We start from the raw sequence: 19,094 nt of genomic DNA, 5'->3' as shown, positions 1-19,094 counted from the left end.
AATTATTTTAGGGGAAAAGTAAAAAGAAATCAATTAAACTAAAGAAAACCATGCATATACAGTATTGAGTAAAAGGTTTTGTTTTAATTATTTTTTTCATTCTCTTCTTTGTGCCTTTTATTTATTTGTTCTTTGTTAAGCCACTTAACACTGACCTGTTAATCATTTAAGCAAAGAAGCAACCAAACTCAAGGGATGACTTGTGTTTTCCGTATGTCTACACAAAAAGAGGACTTAGCAAAACTGTAAAATTGTATTTTAAATTGTAGCTCTATGCATTTTGTTACAAGCAGCCTGTCACAAAAACATTGCTTGATCCCATTTCTTGAGCTCATTCTACAAAAAATGCCAAAGATAACACAGTATTTTTTGCAAGGTGATTCCCAAAGAGAATTTAACTGAGAATGTGGCATATTTCATATGCTCATATGGCATAGTGTGTAGTCTGCTCTTAAAAAAATGTGACAACTGGACAAGTGTAAGGCAAAAGAAGAAGTGGCCTGCCACGGCTGATGAACAGTATCTAAAAGTTATGTCCTTAAGAAATAGGAAATGATTTAGCAAAGATCTGACACAGGATCTGAGCATCCGGCCCTTCAGTTGAAAGTACTGTCAGATTTTTATTCACCACACAACACTGCCTGGAAAGCATCTGATTGGCAACAGCCTGGTTTTTCACACGCTATCATTCGTGGATTGGCCTCCCCAGAACCAGGAACTCACCATTATCGAAACAGTGTGGGATCATCTCAACAGACAACTGAACAAAAAGCTGCCAACATCAAAAGAAACACTCTTTAAGAAGCCTGGAAAACTATTCCTGAAGACTACTTAAGATATTCATGCATCAGGAATTTTTTAAAAATGAGTTTATTTTGTAAATTAGACATCAAAAAAGCACACAGGCATTTAAACAAGCTACATAAAAATCATATCAAGTGATAGGTTGGTGCCTAAAAAGCATTTACATATCAGATAAAACAAAATACTACAGCTTTATTGAAACTAACATGTTTTCTTATTCTTTATATCTGCTCTATGATATATTACAGCTAGTTTTGTTATAGGAACGAAGCGATGCGCTGACTCATGTAAATTATGGTCTATCTTATTTTCCTTGATGCACCTGATGCTTTGTGGTCAGTGCGCATCAGAAGATCTGATGGCAGAGGCCGTGTAGCTGTGGAGACAGACCTGAGGGCATTAATCATGAATGCCAGCCTCTCACTTTATCTGTGTGATCATTAGGCCGTACTTTACTGATGATCACTCTCTGGAAATGAGCTCCTGGAGGCTGCTTTCATTATTCATACCTACAAGAGCACAGTCTGCCCCCTATTCTTGGAAATGAGACTTAATGGGTGGGCGAGTGTGTGGGTGGTTGTGCTCTTGATATGTCACTGGGTGGCATATCAGTGATCTCATCTCTCTCACTGCTTCATCTTTAGCGATGTGCATCACAGGTACATTTGCAATTAGACCACAGGGAGGTGACAAGTGTTGCTCATTGCGATACCGAGAATGACAAGTCTTCCCCTTTAAGGAAATTTGATTGGCTGACCTTTTCATCAAAGTTAGTATGCTTTGCACCTGGACAAACAACTGTGGCTCACACAAATATCTATCATCATGTTGCTTTTTTTGTTTTTGCCAAAGGCATGTTATTATGTTCTTAATACAAATTACACGTTCCACCTTTCTACATATCCACAATGATTATCCTAACCCACTTTAACAAGTCGATTCAAGCCTCCCGTGAAGTTAAAATAGACGTCTGATTGTGTGAAGTGGTTGTTGAAAGTGTTGTGAACCTTTATATATGAAAGTATTCCCAAAGGCACTCTGCTATAAGGAACACTTTGCCTCCTGTCACGTGTAGATGTCTGGAAACAGATCAGAATATGAAACTAAAGGACTTCCCAGATTATACTTCACATATTTCAAGTAAGTCTATACAGGAATCAGTTCTTCTCCTCAGCTACAAGACTAAGTGCAGACAATTAGCTGGCAATATGTGGATGATGGTGGTGGTGTCAGGGCGCGATGATGTTTTGCTCACATAATTAGTCTCTGAGGCCTTGTGTTGAAAAAACAACAGACTTGTCACCATAGCTATCATTCCTGCATCAAATGTTTAAGTATCACATTTATGAGCCCAATCATTTCTGCTGCCAGCATGCACTGAAAGTGTTCATAGAAGAGCGTCCTTGATAACTACAGTTTTTGTGATGAAGCTTTCACATTATGTTTAGTCTTTTAAACGTTTTGTTTTCTGAAGATGTAGTTCAGCATTTTGCTGCTGATGTTTGAAATATTTAAAAAAAAAAGGTGCTGCTGGTAAAACCCACGCGGAATGGCGGTGGTGCTGCTCGAACATTGGTTTTTTTTTTTCTGAAAGGGCTAAGGATAACCTTCTGGAGACAGGAAAATCAATAGCGCTGTACTGAATTGCAGAGACCCCTGGTGTCTGCATCGATGTACTTGGTGGTCATTTGGCTCTGGAGACCAGAATGTTCCCAGTGCAATATCAGTTAAAAAAAAAAGCAAAAACAGCATCTGACTTCATACTATACCGTATCACTTAACTGTGAAATCAAACGTAACAACAAACCATACACCAAATTCAATTTCAGGTTGCGTAGTGGAAGATGAGACAAGAAGTTCATATTAAACTGCACATGGAGGGTTGATAAGCAAACCGAGGACTGCGGAGGAGCAGCCATGGATTGTCGCAGCTCTTTCACCATTTGTATAACCTGCTCTTCTAATAATTGGACGGGGGATATTTTGGGTTCACAGGTCTCTTAATTAAAAGCGCTCAGCCCTCTGACAGATGAGACCATTATTTCTGTGGAGTGTGAATGAATCAGCCGCAATTCATAATAACATAATGAGTCAATTTGTTGCTTTGCACAGCCCAAATCAAAATCTGCGACAGTCACACGCTGCTCACCCGCCGGTGCAAGAATGTGCACATTTTTTAGAGAATCAATCATTTATTTATTTATAGATTTTGCACTTATATGATCACGTGAGCGACAAACGTGTACGGCTGTATTTCTCTGTTTAGGTCTGACATGCTGCTAGGTCACAACATGCTGATGGCAGTTCAGAACATGTAATTATGTAATATCTGTGATAATGGTGTGATTGGGTCTTTTAACACTACAGTCTAAAAGAGCAGAGCCACGGTGAGCATCAGCACAAAAGGAATGATTACATTACAGAAGGTTTGAATGCTTAACAATTTCATGAAGCTTTTTAAACGAATGCCACCATCAGCAAATATCTGCCCTTTATTCACTGCCTGTACTGCAGCAGTTGGCCTTTCTTTTGATATCATGAATTGACTGGATTGTTAGTGATTTCACACTCACCACATCTGGCTCTTTCTGGATGGGAGGATTATAAATACAGTAGGTGTATAAATAACTACTGCTGGGGGAAGCTCTGCCACCTTAGCTGTGATTCAGTCTCACCCCCTTCGTCATTTTAAACCCAGCTGGAGCTCAAATCAGGGCCTTTTTACAATAAAAGAGCAGCTAGAGAAAATGAAGCCCTATTTATTATTCCTTGTGGCTTTTTGTGACTGGAACCACAGACCCCTTGTCCACCCTCTTTCTTCTCTCCCACTCGCCTTTGAATGCTTCTGATAAAAGGCTCCAATCTCTGCTGCTGCAGTAATGATTAGGTCTTTGTAGTTCTGCCCATACATACAAAAAAACCCTCAGACATCAATCAGTTTTGTGCAGCATAACCTCTGTGGACCTTTAAAAAGGAAAGCAATGAGATTTCTTGTCCATGGTAGAATTGGTCTATAATGTTATCTGGTGACTCTGGTACCGCTTTGTTGAACATAATTGAAAAATTAAGGATCTAATTTACCATCACTTTGATGTATTCTGGTACTTGGTTATTTTTTGTGCACTTACAACTTACCTTTTCTTAAACTCTCTAGTAGAGTAGGCAGTTCTTGATCTTTCACAGTTATTAAAATGATTTTAAATGAGAAATTCTAGTCTTACTTTTTGAGCATGTTCTCGTAGTACTTTTAAACTCACCCATCTCAGTCTGCAGAATCCTGCACCTACTTACTTTTATATTCATAGCACTTTGCTTTCCATGCACTTTCCCAGCACATTACATCACATCACAAGTTCATTATTGGCAGGGTGTTTATATTGAGAGTTCTGTCTTTTGTTGATGCAGCGCTTCCTATCATTCATAACAACAACTTTCTGGGCGATCTGTGCCAGCTGTCGATGGACACGAACGCTGTCAGGTCATCTGTGCACGTGAGTCCAGACCATTAGCCTTTTCCTGAGAGATGAGATCTGGGGCAGCAACACTGAAACAAAGCAGTGCGGCTAATCGACCAAATCAAGCCTTTCAGCTCGGAAAAACAGACACGTGCTTCGCTGATGTGTAATTTAGTGAAGCACAAATGAAAATGGGGTAGATCGCTACCATTTTTTCTCTCCTTAACTTCCTGAACGGTTGTTTTCGAGGCTGTAGAACTCCCACATGCTTCTATTTTCAGACCTCGTGGCCATGACATGTTCTTACTGACAGAAACAAAATTCGACATGAGCTGAGTGAAAGTGAATCCACAGTCAGAGGTATCAGTGGTTTCACAAAATGTTCAGAAGCAAAAATTGGGCCTAACAAATAAAATTAAAAAAGCATCTTCTTTTTGTCAAACATGAGGCATTTGCTTGCTGGATTGCAAATATGTTCTAAATACATTTAGAAGTGGAGCTAAATGCTTATATCGTGGCCACACACGAGAGTATAAAAGACTTGCTTCTTGCCTTTTTCATGAACTAATCTGCAAATCAAACGTGAAATCTGGCACAGGCAGAGCCATTCTCCCTCTTTCTTGCAGGTTGTGAAAAACTGTGCGCTTGGAATTCCTCTTTGTCTACAGGCATGTAAAAACACAGCGTGGCAACACTTTCTGAGAAATGTGAAGTGATACTGAGCCCTGCAAGCAGTAATTTCACTTTGCCTGTACAGCACAACTGAGGCAAAGAAGATGAAACCCTACCCTGCAAACAATAAATCTTTTTATTCCCTCAGGAAGTAGGCTCGCTTTGAGTGACTCACCCTATAATTGGCCCAACTACGACATTAATCAGATAGCACTCTTTTCTTCTTTCTTTGGGGGGTCTTTGATGCATAATTGAGCGGGTTTAGCTCTTGGTTGAGAATTATTTTCAGGCCATTGTGTATATTCTTTTTGCTTATACGTCAACCTTTGAAAGACCTTTGGTGAAAACCAAGTGTGTCATATTGAATACCTGGATTTTTATCAGGTTTTGAGACCTCTACATCATCAGTGTGATTGTTTTTCCCTGAAGAGCTGGAATAAGTTGTAGTAGGCAACAAAAATCTGTAAATTAATACTCATATATAGTTTGATGTTTAAATTCTTCTAATAAAGATTTGTCAGAAGGTTCAATAAACACACTAGTGTTTCATGGTTTAGGCTTTACAGTGTTAAGAAATTTCACAACAGAAGAATCTGTAGCCATTTGTTTTGCATCAAACAAATATAACCACATTTATTTTGAAAGTATAAAATTTCACACTGTAAAGGCCACTTTTCAGGGTAAATTGACAACCTTCCTGTAAGATTTACACAGACAAAAAAGCTTGTCCATCTCTCCGCTGGTCCAACATACTGTCCAGTTCTGTGGCAAAAAAAAAAAGGAAAAAAAAGCTATTGTTCTGCTTCACCACAGAAAATAGTTGGCGAGATCTGAATAACTTACTCAAAACAGGAAAACGGCAGGAGAGTGAGAATTCCTGATTTGTACATCCCACAGAGGACAGAGGAGCAAGGTTTCCAAACGGTTCTCTCTCTTTCTCTTTATTAAACCAGCTTACAGGCACAGCTTGACGTTACAGGCACTGTTTGCCTTCTACTGGGAGACTCGAAAAAGAAATCTGCAGTTGACATTCTTTACACTGGCACCAGTCAGGCCACGAGAGCATCCCCACTGAGACAGCATCCTCCGTTTGTAGAAGAGGGGAGACTTTGCGCTGCAGACCTTGTCGTCAGAGGCCATTTGGTGGCTCACCGTAGCTCTGTCGAGGTGTCCTTACTTTGAGCATAGTGTTCACATTCTTACTCACTAACCGTGACGTGGTGCTCGCTGAGGTAGAACAGTTGTACCAAAAGAGTTATTTATAAAGAATACAAATGAGTAACAGTCACATCAATAAACTTAAGAGTGGAGTCATGGGAGGGGAGGGGAACAACATCACATTTCACCCACATTTTCAGCACAACAATATGTAGATCACTGACATATCTTCCTTCCTTTCAGCACAAACCTTTCCTTCAGTTCTTTCCCTTTCACTCGTAATGGCAGCTTCACAGATACTCAGACTGTATTTTTTTTTTCTTTTTTACATCTACAAGCCAGTGCGAACAAATTCAGTTGTGAAAATACTTTCTCCGGTATCACGGCATGTGAAATTTATCCTTCCAACTCTCACACACGCTGTTGAAGAGTGCAAAAATAAAAAGAGAGAAGAGGGGGGAAAAAAAGAAGAGATAAGTCAACAAAAAGGGAAATAAAGCAGATAGTTGTCGTGTTAGAGAGGGTACACCGCCGTACAGAAAAGTCACATTGTTCATCGACACCGCTTCCATATTAAAAGAGGAATCGGTAACATCCCTTTTGAAGGCTCTCATCTCTCCTGAAGGCTGGAATGAGCTAAGTGAGCTGATTGGCTCCCTGCAGGGTGGGCAAGGCGGGGCTCCTCTGCGCGCTGCTTACACCGAGCCCTCTGTGTGGACTAGGACCAGCTGCTGTCCGTCAAACGCCCTGTTCCCTTACGTGTGATGATGCTGTCCGTCGATTTTAGAAGCCTCTCTAGACAGGGCGCGTTGATTTTGCCCGGCGGCGGGCCTCTGGGCACCAAGTTTGTCTTAGTTTGGCTGTCTGTGCTGGAGGACACGGCGCTGTCCTGCGTTAGGTCTCTGTCACTGGGGGTCAGCAGGGGCCTGGGACCAGCCTGGGCCTGCTCTGCTGTGGGAGAGCAAATGGGTGACGTGTGGAGCCACTTCAGATTATTGGCAGAGTAAGCTCCAGGAGGAGTGAGATCTGTGACTCTCAGGGCTTTGGCGGTGGCTGGAGGATCGCTAGTAGTGATGGCGCTCGCTGCTGCAGATGTGGTAACTGGAGACAGCTGTTGAGTATGACAAAAAAGTTTTATTATTCAGCGATGATTCTAATTGATTACAAAGACCTAATTTTCATTTGCTGTCCATCTAGTTATTATAAGGACCCTGAAATATAAATAATATATTCATCGTGCAGAAATCTGAGTGAGGCCCAGATAATGGAAGGGCTGAAAGCAACACTAAAACGGTAAATGGTTTGATCTTTTATAGCGCTTTCCTACTCAAGCACTCAAAGCACTTTATACCACAAGCACTTTTCTCCTCTAAGTGCTTTCCATCGAACGTTCACACTCTGATCAAGCCACCAACCTTCCGATTAGCAGATGACCTGGTTTACCTCCTGAGCTACAGCCACCCCTAAACACACTGCAGGAGCCATAAAAATGGCCCGAGAGCAAATAAGCCCCAAAATCTGGGTGGGGCGCTGCAACAACCCGAACACACATGTACACAGTGTATTAGCGCCTCAAAATGATTTAATTTCCTCTGTTTAATATCTAACATTAGGGGTAAACACTGGCATTAATTTTGAGTTTTGTTTCTAAAATATTCTCTCTGAACCGTAATTTGGCCTCTACTAATTCTTGAGGATCTTGTTGTTTAGTTACTAGAAGCCCCAGCTTGTTGAAAAGCTACTTATTTTGTCTGCCATCTGGTGCCGGACACTAAGTGTCCAATGAGATGTTTTTATCCAGAAAGTAAATAACACGCTGAAGAGCGTGGCAGGAATAAGACCAAAATTATGAGCACGGTTCTGAGGGCGATAATTCTCTGTGTATTTGTTTAAACACACCATCTTTAGATAATCCGTGAGAATTCCCCCAGTTTTCTTTTCTCACACGTAGCACAGAGCAAGACATAGTCTGCGTTCAGCCACGCTCGCGCTACTAGAAATACTTGAATTGGGAACCTCCTCCGATTGAGCTGCACCACCTGCATAATTTACACACTGTAGCAATCAGACTTGGTAGTAGGGATCTGGTATGAGCAGTATCGATCATAGTGGGTGTAGTCAGTTATAAAGAATAAAAAAAACCTAATGTAGATCATAAAATCCTGTTCATGACAGGGTGTGTCGGGACTAATTCCTCACCAATTAAATGCAAAGGAATGTTCTAAAGTATCCTGACCTTTCTTATCCCCTTAGGGACACTCCTCCAAAATTACCTTTTCTCCTCTGTCATTGTTCTTAGTGAACCTGAGACTGCAGTAATACCTCAGTAAAAATAGCTTTTAATCCTCCTGTCCCTGTTCCAGACCTGTGATTAAATAATAATAGATATTTTAGTCGCTCTTTCACTGCGTCGTCACCATATGTTCTTGGCAGCGGGATTTATCTAGGCGAAGAGCTCTTACACAACAGCTTCTTTTTTTTAACTTTACCTTCAGTTTCTTGGTGGGAGCAGCTTCCTCTGTTTGGGTGACAGTGAGTGGGTGTTCTTGAAGCTTTACATTAGGGAACCAGCTCTTCAGCATTTCTTCCATTTTAAGAATGATATTAATGTACTTCTCCCTGGAAGCAGAGGTGAAAAAAAGAAAAGAAACAGAGAGTGAGAGAGAGCTATTTACTCAAGCTATCGCGCGCGAATCTGAGTAATCGAGCAAAAATCTTGGTAACCTCTTCTCTGAAATCTACCTCCCCATCAAGCTCGCACAGGAAATATGCGCTCTTGAAAAGCAAGCGAACACATTCGCTCGCTCAACAAAGCCTGCTCTCCGTGTGTGGGGAGGGGAACATTGTCTTAAGTACATTTCTCACATGCTTTGAGCTCACACGTGGACTGGCGTATAATACTCCCGCTCGCCTCTAAATATAAACGCCAAAGCCACAACGTTCTCCCACAGCGTCAGTGTAAAAATAAAACAGTTGACGCAGTTCACGTCGGAGGTGGGCGCAGTCAGAATCCCCCTTAACTGCTGCCCGTCAGAACCAGATGGCGAGCGGGGATTAGCCTGGGCCGTACGATCGGGACCTTCCTGCTATATTCAGTCCAACCCATGTTAAATTCATGTGAAAGATTATCCGCCACAGTGGCTGCTAAAAAAAAGTCACTTTGATCCTATCTACCATTGTGTTGCTCCAGGGGCTGCCAGCTGGCAACACAGAGCAGACACCAGGAGAGACACGAGGGAGGGGTTTAGTCCACCTTCCAGCCTCTGCCCTGGCTGTCTGCAGGGAGGCTGCCACACCCACTCTTTGTTTCCCTTATGGAGGCAGCAGCTGGTGGGTGAGGGCTCCAATTAGTCTGCGCTAGGCTCAGGAGCACTTTGTCTAATATACCTTGATGCAAAGCCTTGTGCTAACTGCACCCCAAAGATTCCTATTCAGTTTCACAGCTAAACTGTACACGATGCTGGGATTTCGTTTCAGTGTAATCAAATAGTATTGATACGATCGCTGAGTGCAATCGCTCTGTGAAATTATGCTCTAAAGTGATTACTCAAATCAAAAACTCAAAACTTTCCAGCTTCTCAAATGTGACAGTTTCCTGTTTCCAGATAATTGAAACATATATTACACGAGTTTCTGGAATTTTTTGATAGCAACGTTCATCAGATATGGAAGTTTTCTATTCAGCAGTTAAGAAAATGCGCAAATGAATGGACAGATATTCTTTTTTATATGTGTGGGGAAAAAACTGCACTAAAAATCAGATCATAAGGACTTGAGAATTGGTAGTTTTTTTCCATTTAACAATGTGAAATATCAAAACATTTTAAATTTGACTGGGAAACAGGGACTATAAGAGTTTCTCCTTGAAAGGGGTGATAGCATATTCCATTATGCTGTCTGGCCGGTGGAGAGCTAATCACACAGACACAAGTGGGCCGCTCTCACAGTGAAGCCTGATACATTTTTAACAAGATGCCCAGCTTTAGTGAGAGGCAGCCATCTCTGCAGTAAATTTATCCTGAATGTGCGGGGGTAGCAGCAACCTGCTGTGAGCCATGTGTCAGAAACATAACGGAGACCACTTCGACCCACAGATAGCAAGCAGTATTGGGTAGCCCTTGTATATGTATGCTGGGGGATGCACTGTGGTTCTCACACGGGTTTGAAACCACAAGTGAAAAGAGCACACAGATTTTCTACGCTGACACATTTATGTCAAAGTACCGATTATCATTGTTTCATGTAGGGCAGAATGTGGGTCACCTACCCCATGTAGGGGTTCTGCAGAACACCCATGATCCTCTGAATCCGGTCCATGGCGACACTCTCCTGGAAACTGCTGAGTCCTGGCAAGAAGAAAGTTGTAGCATGAGCCACATGAACTGTGTTGACAGCAGGGCTGAGTCTGTTCAGCAGATGGGTAGTGTGAAATGTGTGTGTGAAGGAACAGACTCCCTGCTTCTGTGGCCAGGAAGTGCTGGGTCACACAAGGTTCGGGTTTGACTAAGATCCCAAACTAAGCAGTTTTTGCGCCCGCCTGAACACGGTGCTCTCTTTCAGAGATCCTCATAATGCCTATCTGACTCAAGAACTGCATCACTTTACACACACATGCGCACATATACAAGGAATGCTTGTGGTTAGATGACAGTCCTACGACAATGCATGTTTCAGACGTCTCGCGCTCATATCTCAAGGACACCTATTCCACAAAGACTTGCGTAGTCTATGCGCTCTATTGTTTTTTTCTTTCTGAGACAAAAGAGACCGTGAAAAACAGACTCAACTAAGACATTTTGTGTTCAATCAGGTTAATATCTTGTGTGTGAAGCAGAAGACATATTAAATGCTGACTTACTTTCTTTGTATCTCCCTGAACGAAGGCCATTCAAGATTGATGACAATGGATGAATGTAGCATTGTAACTCCATGCACTGAAAATAATAACAGATTTATTAGTGTTAGTGGGTAATAAAACAACTTAAAAACCTTTTCTGATAAGCTCATAATAAATCAGCCTCCCCCCAGTTCATTTTGTTATATTAATTGACAACAACTTTCCATGACTAACTAGCTTTGTTTGACTTAAGACAGAAAAAGTCTAGTTCTTTAGAAACGGATAGCAAATAGGGGAAGGTCATTTTTACTGGAAATGTCATGCAGGAAGCACTCTGTAAAACCACTACGGGAATCAGTCTGGGTGACAGGGTACGCGCTAGTTTTGCTGACACTGTCAACCACTGTCTGTGGAAAGCACACATGAACCACAGAGGCGCTCACCTTGCTGCTAAAAATTCTCTCTTTCTCTGACATGTTGGCAATGAGCTGCCGTTCTTTGCATTCGTCCTCTGTAGAGCCGCGGGGTCTCTTCAGTGCCTGCTGAGTGTTGTTGCCATTCATTCTTTCTCCTTGCTGTGTTTTACACAGTCCAGTGGCGGTGTCTCTGTCCCATTTTTCCATGCAGCCGGGAGATCCCCGGCTGGAGACCTCCCTGACCCCGCTCCAGTTACCGTCGCCCTCCTTCAAGTCGCTGCTCCAGCGGCAGCTGCTGTCAGTCGGGCCCAGGTGCGAAGAGGCACAGGGGGATAAAGGAGCTTCTGTCTGGCTGTGCTTTCTGGTACAGTCAGGCTCCTGCTCGTTCTCATTATCCTCATTGTCGCTAGCCAGCCAGTCAATGGAGTTGTCCGAATCTGTAGCAGACATCCTCAGCTGCAGGGTCTAAATAGCACTGACCATCACCGACCTGACAAAGAGAAACTCACCGTTATTACATTGCAACAACACGAAACATATTAAAGGGAGCAGCGATAACAGATGCGGAGACGAGAAACAGTAAATTAAAAATTAACTACATCAAGGCCTTTAGCCAAAATAATCAAATGTAGTGTTCTCGAGCAAAAAGTCAAGAAAGAACAAAAAAACTCCAGCCAAGCAGAAATAACAATAAAGACAGAGGAGGGACAGCAGTGTACTCGGAGCAGATGGTGGCAGTGAGATAACAGTTGTTGGGACCACAATGACCTGTTTGTTTTGCAGATGCAACACCTGAGCCAGTAAACACAGGCCAGCCACCATCAAAAGCAAACAGCAAACGGTCCCGTGCCCCATCCAATACTCGGAGGGTGGTGGGTGGGAGGCTCACGTCATTTGTCCCTCCAAATTTTTTTCACTGCAACCCTCAAGCGTCTTCACATCACAAACAAACACATTTCTAAATTTCACAATTGCTACCCTGACTATCCCCCCCACCACCCTCAGTCCGCTTCTGTCAGCTGGCCTGCCAGCTGCTACCACCACATTCATTCATACACTTCGTTCGCTTGCTTATTCAAAGGGGCAGAGGTCTGCCACCATGACGACTAGTAGTTCGACGAACCGCAGACCTCCCATCAACACAAGTGACACTTGTGGGGTGAAAAAAGAGATTGAAGAAAATGGGAAGCGTTCTTCAGCAATGAACGCCTTCTGAATAAAAAAGAAAATCCAACTAAAGGCTCTTCACGGAGGCTTAATTGCAGTATATTCCCTCTGTGTTTATTACAAGAGGGGAAGTGAGAACAGCATTTTCAGCACAGAGATCATTTTAGGATTTCCAGAGTTAAGGACTGCCATGTCTCTTGCTTCCTGTAAAATTTGAGGGTAGAGGGGTTAATTGCTCCCTGATTCTTTGTCGCCTTCTGATCTTATTGTTACAGAGGAGGGGTGGAGCGGACATTTACTGATATACTGAATAAAACGCAAAACATATACATCATCATTGCTCTAAATCAAAGCAATGATTTACAGGAGCACGTGAGTATTGAGCGCCATAGAAGAGATTCAGCAAAGTCCCAAAGAATCTTGAATCTAATTCCAAGCTACTGCAATGTCAGTCTGTTTTGTGTTGTGTAATACTGTATTACACAACACAAAACATGCACAGACACTGCAGTAGCAAAAAGAAAATCTAATTTCTCTCTATAATTGTATAAAAGTCGCCCTTCTTATTAATATACTAACTCTAAATGAATCCAATAGCACTGAGAAAATATATCAACATATATGTGCCATGACTAGCTCCACGCTACTACTAATTTCTTTCTGTGATAAAAACAGCATACACATGGCGAGCTTACTAAATATTCACTTGCCCTGGGCCTTTGCATGCTCATATAGGCCTACAGTTATATTCTAATAACACTTTAAATAGCAGTAGGAGGTACTGATAACAGCTAACACCGTGGATTTCTGAATCAAAGGAAAGGTGGTCCCATAAAGCAATTTAAAAATATATATATACCAGTTAGCTTCCGCGACCTCGACGTCTACATCTACCTGTGTAGGTGGGGCACCTGAATAGAGATGCCCAGCGCTTAACACGTACGCCGATATGCTTGAAATATACGAGAATATTTCAGATATTCACACGTCGTTATCTCTCGCCAGAGAAAACGCGCATAGGAAGATAAGGTGGCAGGTCTGATCTGTCCGCCTAAATGCGGGTTTCACATCAGTTGGGTAACAGACACAATATACTTCCTCATCAGTCTCAGTAAATTTGGCAGCATGCTGAATTTGTAAAATATAAATATATATATTTAAACAATAAAGAAAGAAATGAAACAGGAATACCAGTCCCTGTCACGGGAAGGCTACCATATCGCAGCACTAAACACAACCGCAAACTCTTTGTTTTTCTGACCAGGTTGTCTGTGTGAAATGCCTCTGGATGATTTAAAATAATAATATTACTAGGATATCGCTTAGTCCCCTCAGAAACACAAAGTAAGTGATATTTATCGGGAGGCTCTGGGCATTAAAAGGAGATGAGCATGGGTGCCTACCTTCCCAGGATGGAGCGGCTGGTCGTTCTTCCTTTGTTTAGCGGTAAATCCAGTAGGACTGTAGGCAGAGAGCAGCTGATGTGCTGGACGTGCGGCGTGAGAGAGAGGAGGCAGAACACCCAGTGATCGGCCCGTGTTGCTTCTCCCAAGGCAACGTGTCTGGGAGGGCGGGACTAGCAGGAGCATGCGCTCCCATTTGCTCCTCGAGCGGCTCCGACTGTCCAATCGGCTCCTCCGTTCAGTGCAGTCGCGGAGCAATAGGCGAGGCCGGTTTACATATGCAAATGACATGGAAATGACACAAACACGTGGACACGCGGATCGGTTTCATTTCAGCAGCTGGGTGAAAAGTCAAGCCAGGGCTGGCTGTGGTCATTCTACAGGCATTCTTGGGCATTATATCATCTGGATGATGATGCTTGACTTGAGGCATGTCAGTAAGCTGAGCGGCACTGCTAAAGGCGCAGTCAGCAATTTCAGGAACAAGTGTGAGAGTTAATGAGTTTGCCCAAGGACACTTCGGTAGAGTGTAGCAGGCACTTATTTTTGCACATTTAAAATATGTTTGCTAATGGTGGTGGTGTGGTGAGTGGGGGGGGGGAGAAAGTAAAGGGCAACTGGTAAGATCGATTCACATGTATTTATTATAAGAAAGATTCTGTCCATGTAATATATATTATTAGGTCATTTCTGACATTTAAATCTGTAATATAAGGCTACTTTGTTATCGTTTAACGTTATAAAATGATAACACGCTTAATTTGAATGACCTGCAAAGTAACTAGCTTTTAGAAAATAGAGGAGAAATAGACGAGAGAAAGTACCTGCTGCGAAACTATACAGTACTTGTGTAAGTACATGAATGCTTTCTGCATACCACAAGACATTACATAAGATGTCTCCAAGTTGTGAGTGACTAAGTAAATAATGCATTAAGATGAATCATTAGTGGAATTAGTCATTAATTGTTTCATTTTGCTTTTCTTGAGAAGGTAAATACACGAAACCAGAACCACTTTTCCACACGCAAAGCTGCTTCTTCTTGACCATAGCTCTGTATTTTTTTTAAATTTATAATTTATTTTTTTTCTAGGCACAATGATGGTAAAACTGATGACTCATAGGACCTCTGTTTGACTGCATGAGAGAGTAGGATTAAGTGCCCTCTGTCAGAGGCCAGACAAGAATCCTGAGCTTGGAGCCAGTGAGTCACGAACCCTTTCACAGCAAACAGTGGTGGGGGGCGGGGAGAGAGATCACGTGCGCCCGGGAGACGCCCACCCAAAAAGCACAAACGGCCTGGTCTCCTCATCTCCCTCAGTTGACAATGCGGATAGACAGGATTTGAAACAAAACATTTCCCCCCCTTCTCTCTCCAGAGTAAACAGGTCACATGCGAAAAGGCTCCGCGAGATGTTTACAGAGCCGAGGACGCTGCCCAGACAGTTTTAACAACCGGGTGCAAATCTGTCTGAGATATAATGCAGAAGGACTTCTTGGACTGTCATCTTTGCCTTCTATAATGAGCTTGTACCATTGTAATTAGATTGAAAAGGCAATTTGTGGTCAAGTGATCATAGAGTAGCATATGTGGCTACTTTTGCTTTATGTGCTGCCGTCACAATGAAGATCAGGCAGGATGAGGGCACCAGCAAACACTAGCTTTGCTCTCTACGGATGAGCCTGTAATCACATCCTGCTGTGAAGAATGCATTCTAAAACCAGTCAAGGTGACACACCTACTGGCATGGTTAGAGATTCATTTTGAATTTTAATTGTCCTCTAAGTCACAGCGGTCTCTCACACATCCCACAAACAGCTTGTTGTTGTTCTGCTCCCCAGGCTCTGATCCCCTGGTGACCCCAGACTTTGTGACGACAGAGAGCTTCCTACAGCTTTCCAGCAAACTCTCATTTCCCTTATTTGTCTTTGAGGCTGTCACTGTGATATATATATCATATTCACCTCAAAGCACAGGAAACAGACATATCTGCATGCATTTGATGTTCAAAGAGCTTTTATTGGGCTCATACATTCAGCATTCTGAACCACGCACGCATGGCATCATACATATAGAAACCTTAGCCACAGATTGTCGTGAATGTTTCAGTATTTTGTGTACTCGCCAGGAATGCTTAAGTGTTTAACACGAATCCAATTCTACGGAGCCGTTCTCCAATTTTCACAATCTGTCATTCGCATAAAGAACAACAGCAGCAATTTGCAGTCTGTTCACAAAAGGGAACTCTTTTTATCTGTGCGTTTTCCTGTCAGGATCCAAGATGAGTCACATGACACAAACTGGCACTGCGATTTTCAATTTGTCAGAGAGGCAGGCTGAAAACATATCCCACAGAGACTGGATTTCTCCCGCTCTCATTCATAAAAAATAAAAGACCAATCAGAGACTCACACCCACTTTATTATAGGGCATACGCTGAACATCTGTCCCTGTCTAACCCTGTCTTCTCGAAAAAAGAAAAAATAAAGACGCAGCACGTGTGCGTGGGGAGCATCAACCGCACCTCACCCTATGGACTAAAGGCAGCTCTGAACTCAAGTACATGTGTGCACGATTTACGGTATTGTAAAATCTGTTTCTCATTTTCAGGCAGCGTCACATGTCTAATGGAATGACTTGCCATCAAAAGCACTAGCCAATAACCTAAACTGACCCGTGTTACACTTGCATAAAGTGAGGGAATGAGAGAGACTGTGGCCTTACCGGTAAATATGCTGCAAGGGGACGCAGGCATACATGTGAGAGTGTTTGGGTGCCATTTGCACGGGAGCGTATTTGCGTTTGTGTCTGTTATATCAACATCTGTCGCGTGAACTGTGTATATGACTCAGCTGGGTGTACCCTGGCTTTGCTCCATATGCTTTCCCAAACTCAAAACCTGACCTATGGTGACACACACATGCATGGTTTCTTTAAATTGGGACGGCAAACAACAGACTTCCCACACCATTGTTCACGTTATGCCTGCTCACCACTAATAGCAGGAGTGCGACTTAGGGACAGGTTTTGGTTTGGAGCTCAGATGGAGGAGAAAACCGACAGGAATGTCCATAACTGTGTTAACGACAACTAAAGCTGCTGCAGGGAACACAAATGTAAACACAAAGGTGCACCAGACATTAAAAACGTCCTCTGGCTGCACATAATTGACATCGGTACAAAATATTGGGTCCTTGCAGTGATTCATAGACTTGTAATAACAGGATTACATAACTTTTTTTCCTGTAATGTTTGCAAAGCCTTGGACTACCTCCCTCAAGTCTCAGCCACCAATTGAGCATGTCAGCTTTGAGGAATAAAACCTAATTTTCCCATCAATCTAGCTGAAGATGAACTTTGTGACTTGGATCCCGTTCTCTGCTTATGTTTTTTACAGTGATCTTCACAGATGTTCCACGTGACAATAACAGAATGCCTGAAATTGCTTTAGACTTTAATCTGAATCTGGGCAATCCTTCACCATGTCTGGACCCTGTTTAGCTTTAATCTTGGTTAGAAAATATGTCTTCCACTTCTCCCTAGTGTAGCATATTACTCCTCCAGATATGTCATCCTGTTACAGTAAATGCTACTTCTACAAATAAACCCCACCCACACACTAGAAGAGTAACTGCATGTACTGTGGGCACGCTGCAGCGGGGTGGGGTGTCAGTTGTATGCGCAGCCAATCGCATTTAGATTTGATATTAGAGGTTATGCAGTCAGAGTGATACTCATTGCATTTTTGTTGCTTTAAAGGGTTGGACTTCCGGCGCCCCGTCATACACCCTCCCTCTTCCTTTTGCACCTTCTCCCTCTTCCAACTTCAGTCACATGTGCTTCATCCAGAGAAAAAGCTCCCTGACCATTTTCCACACAGACAGTTCACATGCAGGCAGTTGAGAATGTCTGGCAGCAAACCACTGACAAATATTTTATGGCTCTGTGTATGTGTGTGTGCGTGCGTGCATGTTTATACTCTCTCTAGTGTCTGAACGGCTGCCAGAGCAGCTCAAGCGACAGTGGGATATCTATCTGCAGGGCTGAATGTTACATGTGACTGGGGTATATTTTAACTAGGTTATGTAAGTGCTCCAGCCTGCGTTCTCCAAGCACAGATGAGGAGGGCTACACATGATGCAGAGCACTGTGAGCTCACCACAAGCATTGAATAATTCCTGCACTAGGTTGGAACTTTGGCCAGTTTACACCTCAGAGAAACGATCTTTAAAGTATCGGGTTCCACGTCAAAAAAAGACCTAAAAATATTAGCCTCCTGTGATTCATTGTTACTACAGCTTTTTTTGCCATGCAGCCATATTGATTCCAGATGATGTAATATTGTGAGTTAGTAGCAGCAGCGTAATAGCCTATAATCTTAATGTGAAGGTTAGGGTTATGTAAGGGGATTTTTGAGAGATTAAAAAAAAACACGAGTCCAAAAAAAGTTACCCGGCAATAGCTTTGACAACTCTGTTCACACTCGTCTACTGTTGTTAAAAGATGTATCTGTGGGTTGTGATGACAAAACAAAACAAATAAAGCACATAATTGGACTTCCATTACATAGGTTGACCAATTCTGTATTTGAGGCTCCCTGTGGAGAGCTGATGAGACGAGTGACAACAGGCTAGCCGCCAAATTTATGTCCAACGTAGAGCTGCCCACGCTCCCGCTGCTGCCACTTTTATGGAATCATCATGTGGGCGTTTTAGTGCAAGATCCTAACTAGAAGTGATGCGATATGGGCTGATAATTTCTTTGTAGCAAAGTATCTAACCTCACTTGGAGGATCATAGCTCTTTCATAGCAATGAGTTTCGACCCCAAATCTCCTCACAGGCCTCTTCTGACAGCAGCATGTGTCTTTTCAGAGATGTGAAATATCAGTTTAAATGATAAAAACAATTACTGCTGGATTATTAAGCAATCTGACTCAAGTGTAGTTCCTCAGGATTTCATTGAAAGCTTTCAATGTCCCCAAGCCCTCTAGGGTTCGAGTGACTTTTGTCATCAGACGATGAGCTCTTGGGAGCTCCACATACATTTTTTGTGACTTTAGAATTTAAATTACAATTGTAATGTAATGCAATGCAAAGTCTTATTGGCCATTGTTATGTAAATTCCCATTTAGGTCACAAACAAAACAGCCACGCATGTGAATGCTGATTACGAAAGCAGA

General features: G+C 42.5%; 1 protein-coding gene across 1 annotated transcript; it reads right to left on the bottom strand.

Moving 5' to 3' along the window:
- Window positions 1–5,533: 5,533 nt before the first annotated feature.
- Window positions 5,534–14,077, bottom strand: ciartb (circadian associated repressor of transcription b). Its single transcript, XM_082542120.1, has 6 exons — window positions 13,913–14,077; window positions 11,370–11,832; window positions 10,948–11,023; window positions 10,357–10,435; window positions 8,579–8,708; window positions 5,534–7,200 (listed from the first exon to the last, which is right to left on the bottom strand). Exons 2-6 carry the CDS (start codon window positions 11,790–11,792, stop codon window positions 6,808–6,810), a joined length of 1,101 nt encoding a protein of 366 aa, XP_082398246.1. The 5' UTR covers window positions 11,793–11,832; window positions 13,913–14,077; the 3' UTR covers window positions 5,534–6,807.
- Window positions 14,078–19,094: the final 5,017 nt, after the last annotated feature.

The sequence above is a fragment of the Aulonocara stuartgranti genome (assembly GCF_965226115.1).
Source record: "Aulonocara stuartgranti genome assembly, chromosome: 7".
Lineage (NCBI taxonomy): Eukaryota > Metazoa > Chordata > Actinopteri > Cichliformes > Cichlidae > Aulonocara > Aulonocara stuartgranti.
This window is presented reverse-complemented; position numbering and strand designations above follow the sequence as displayed.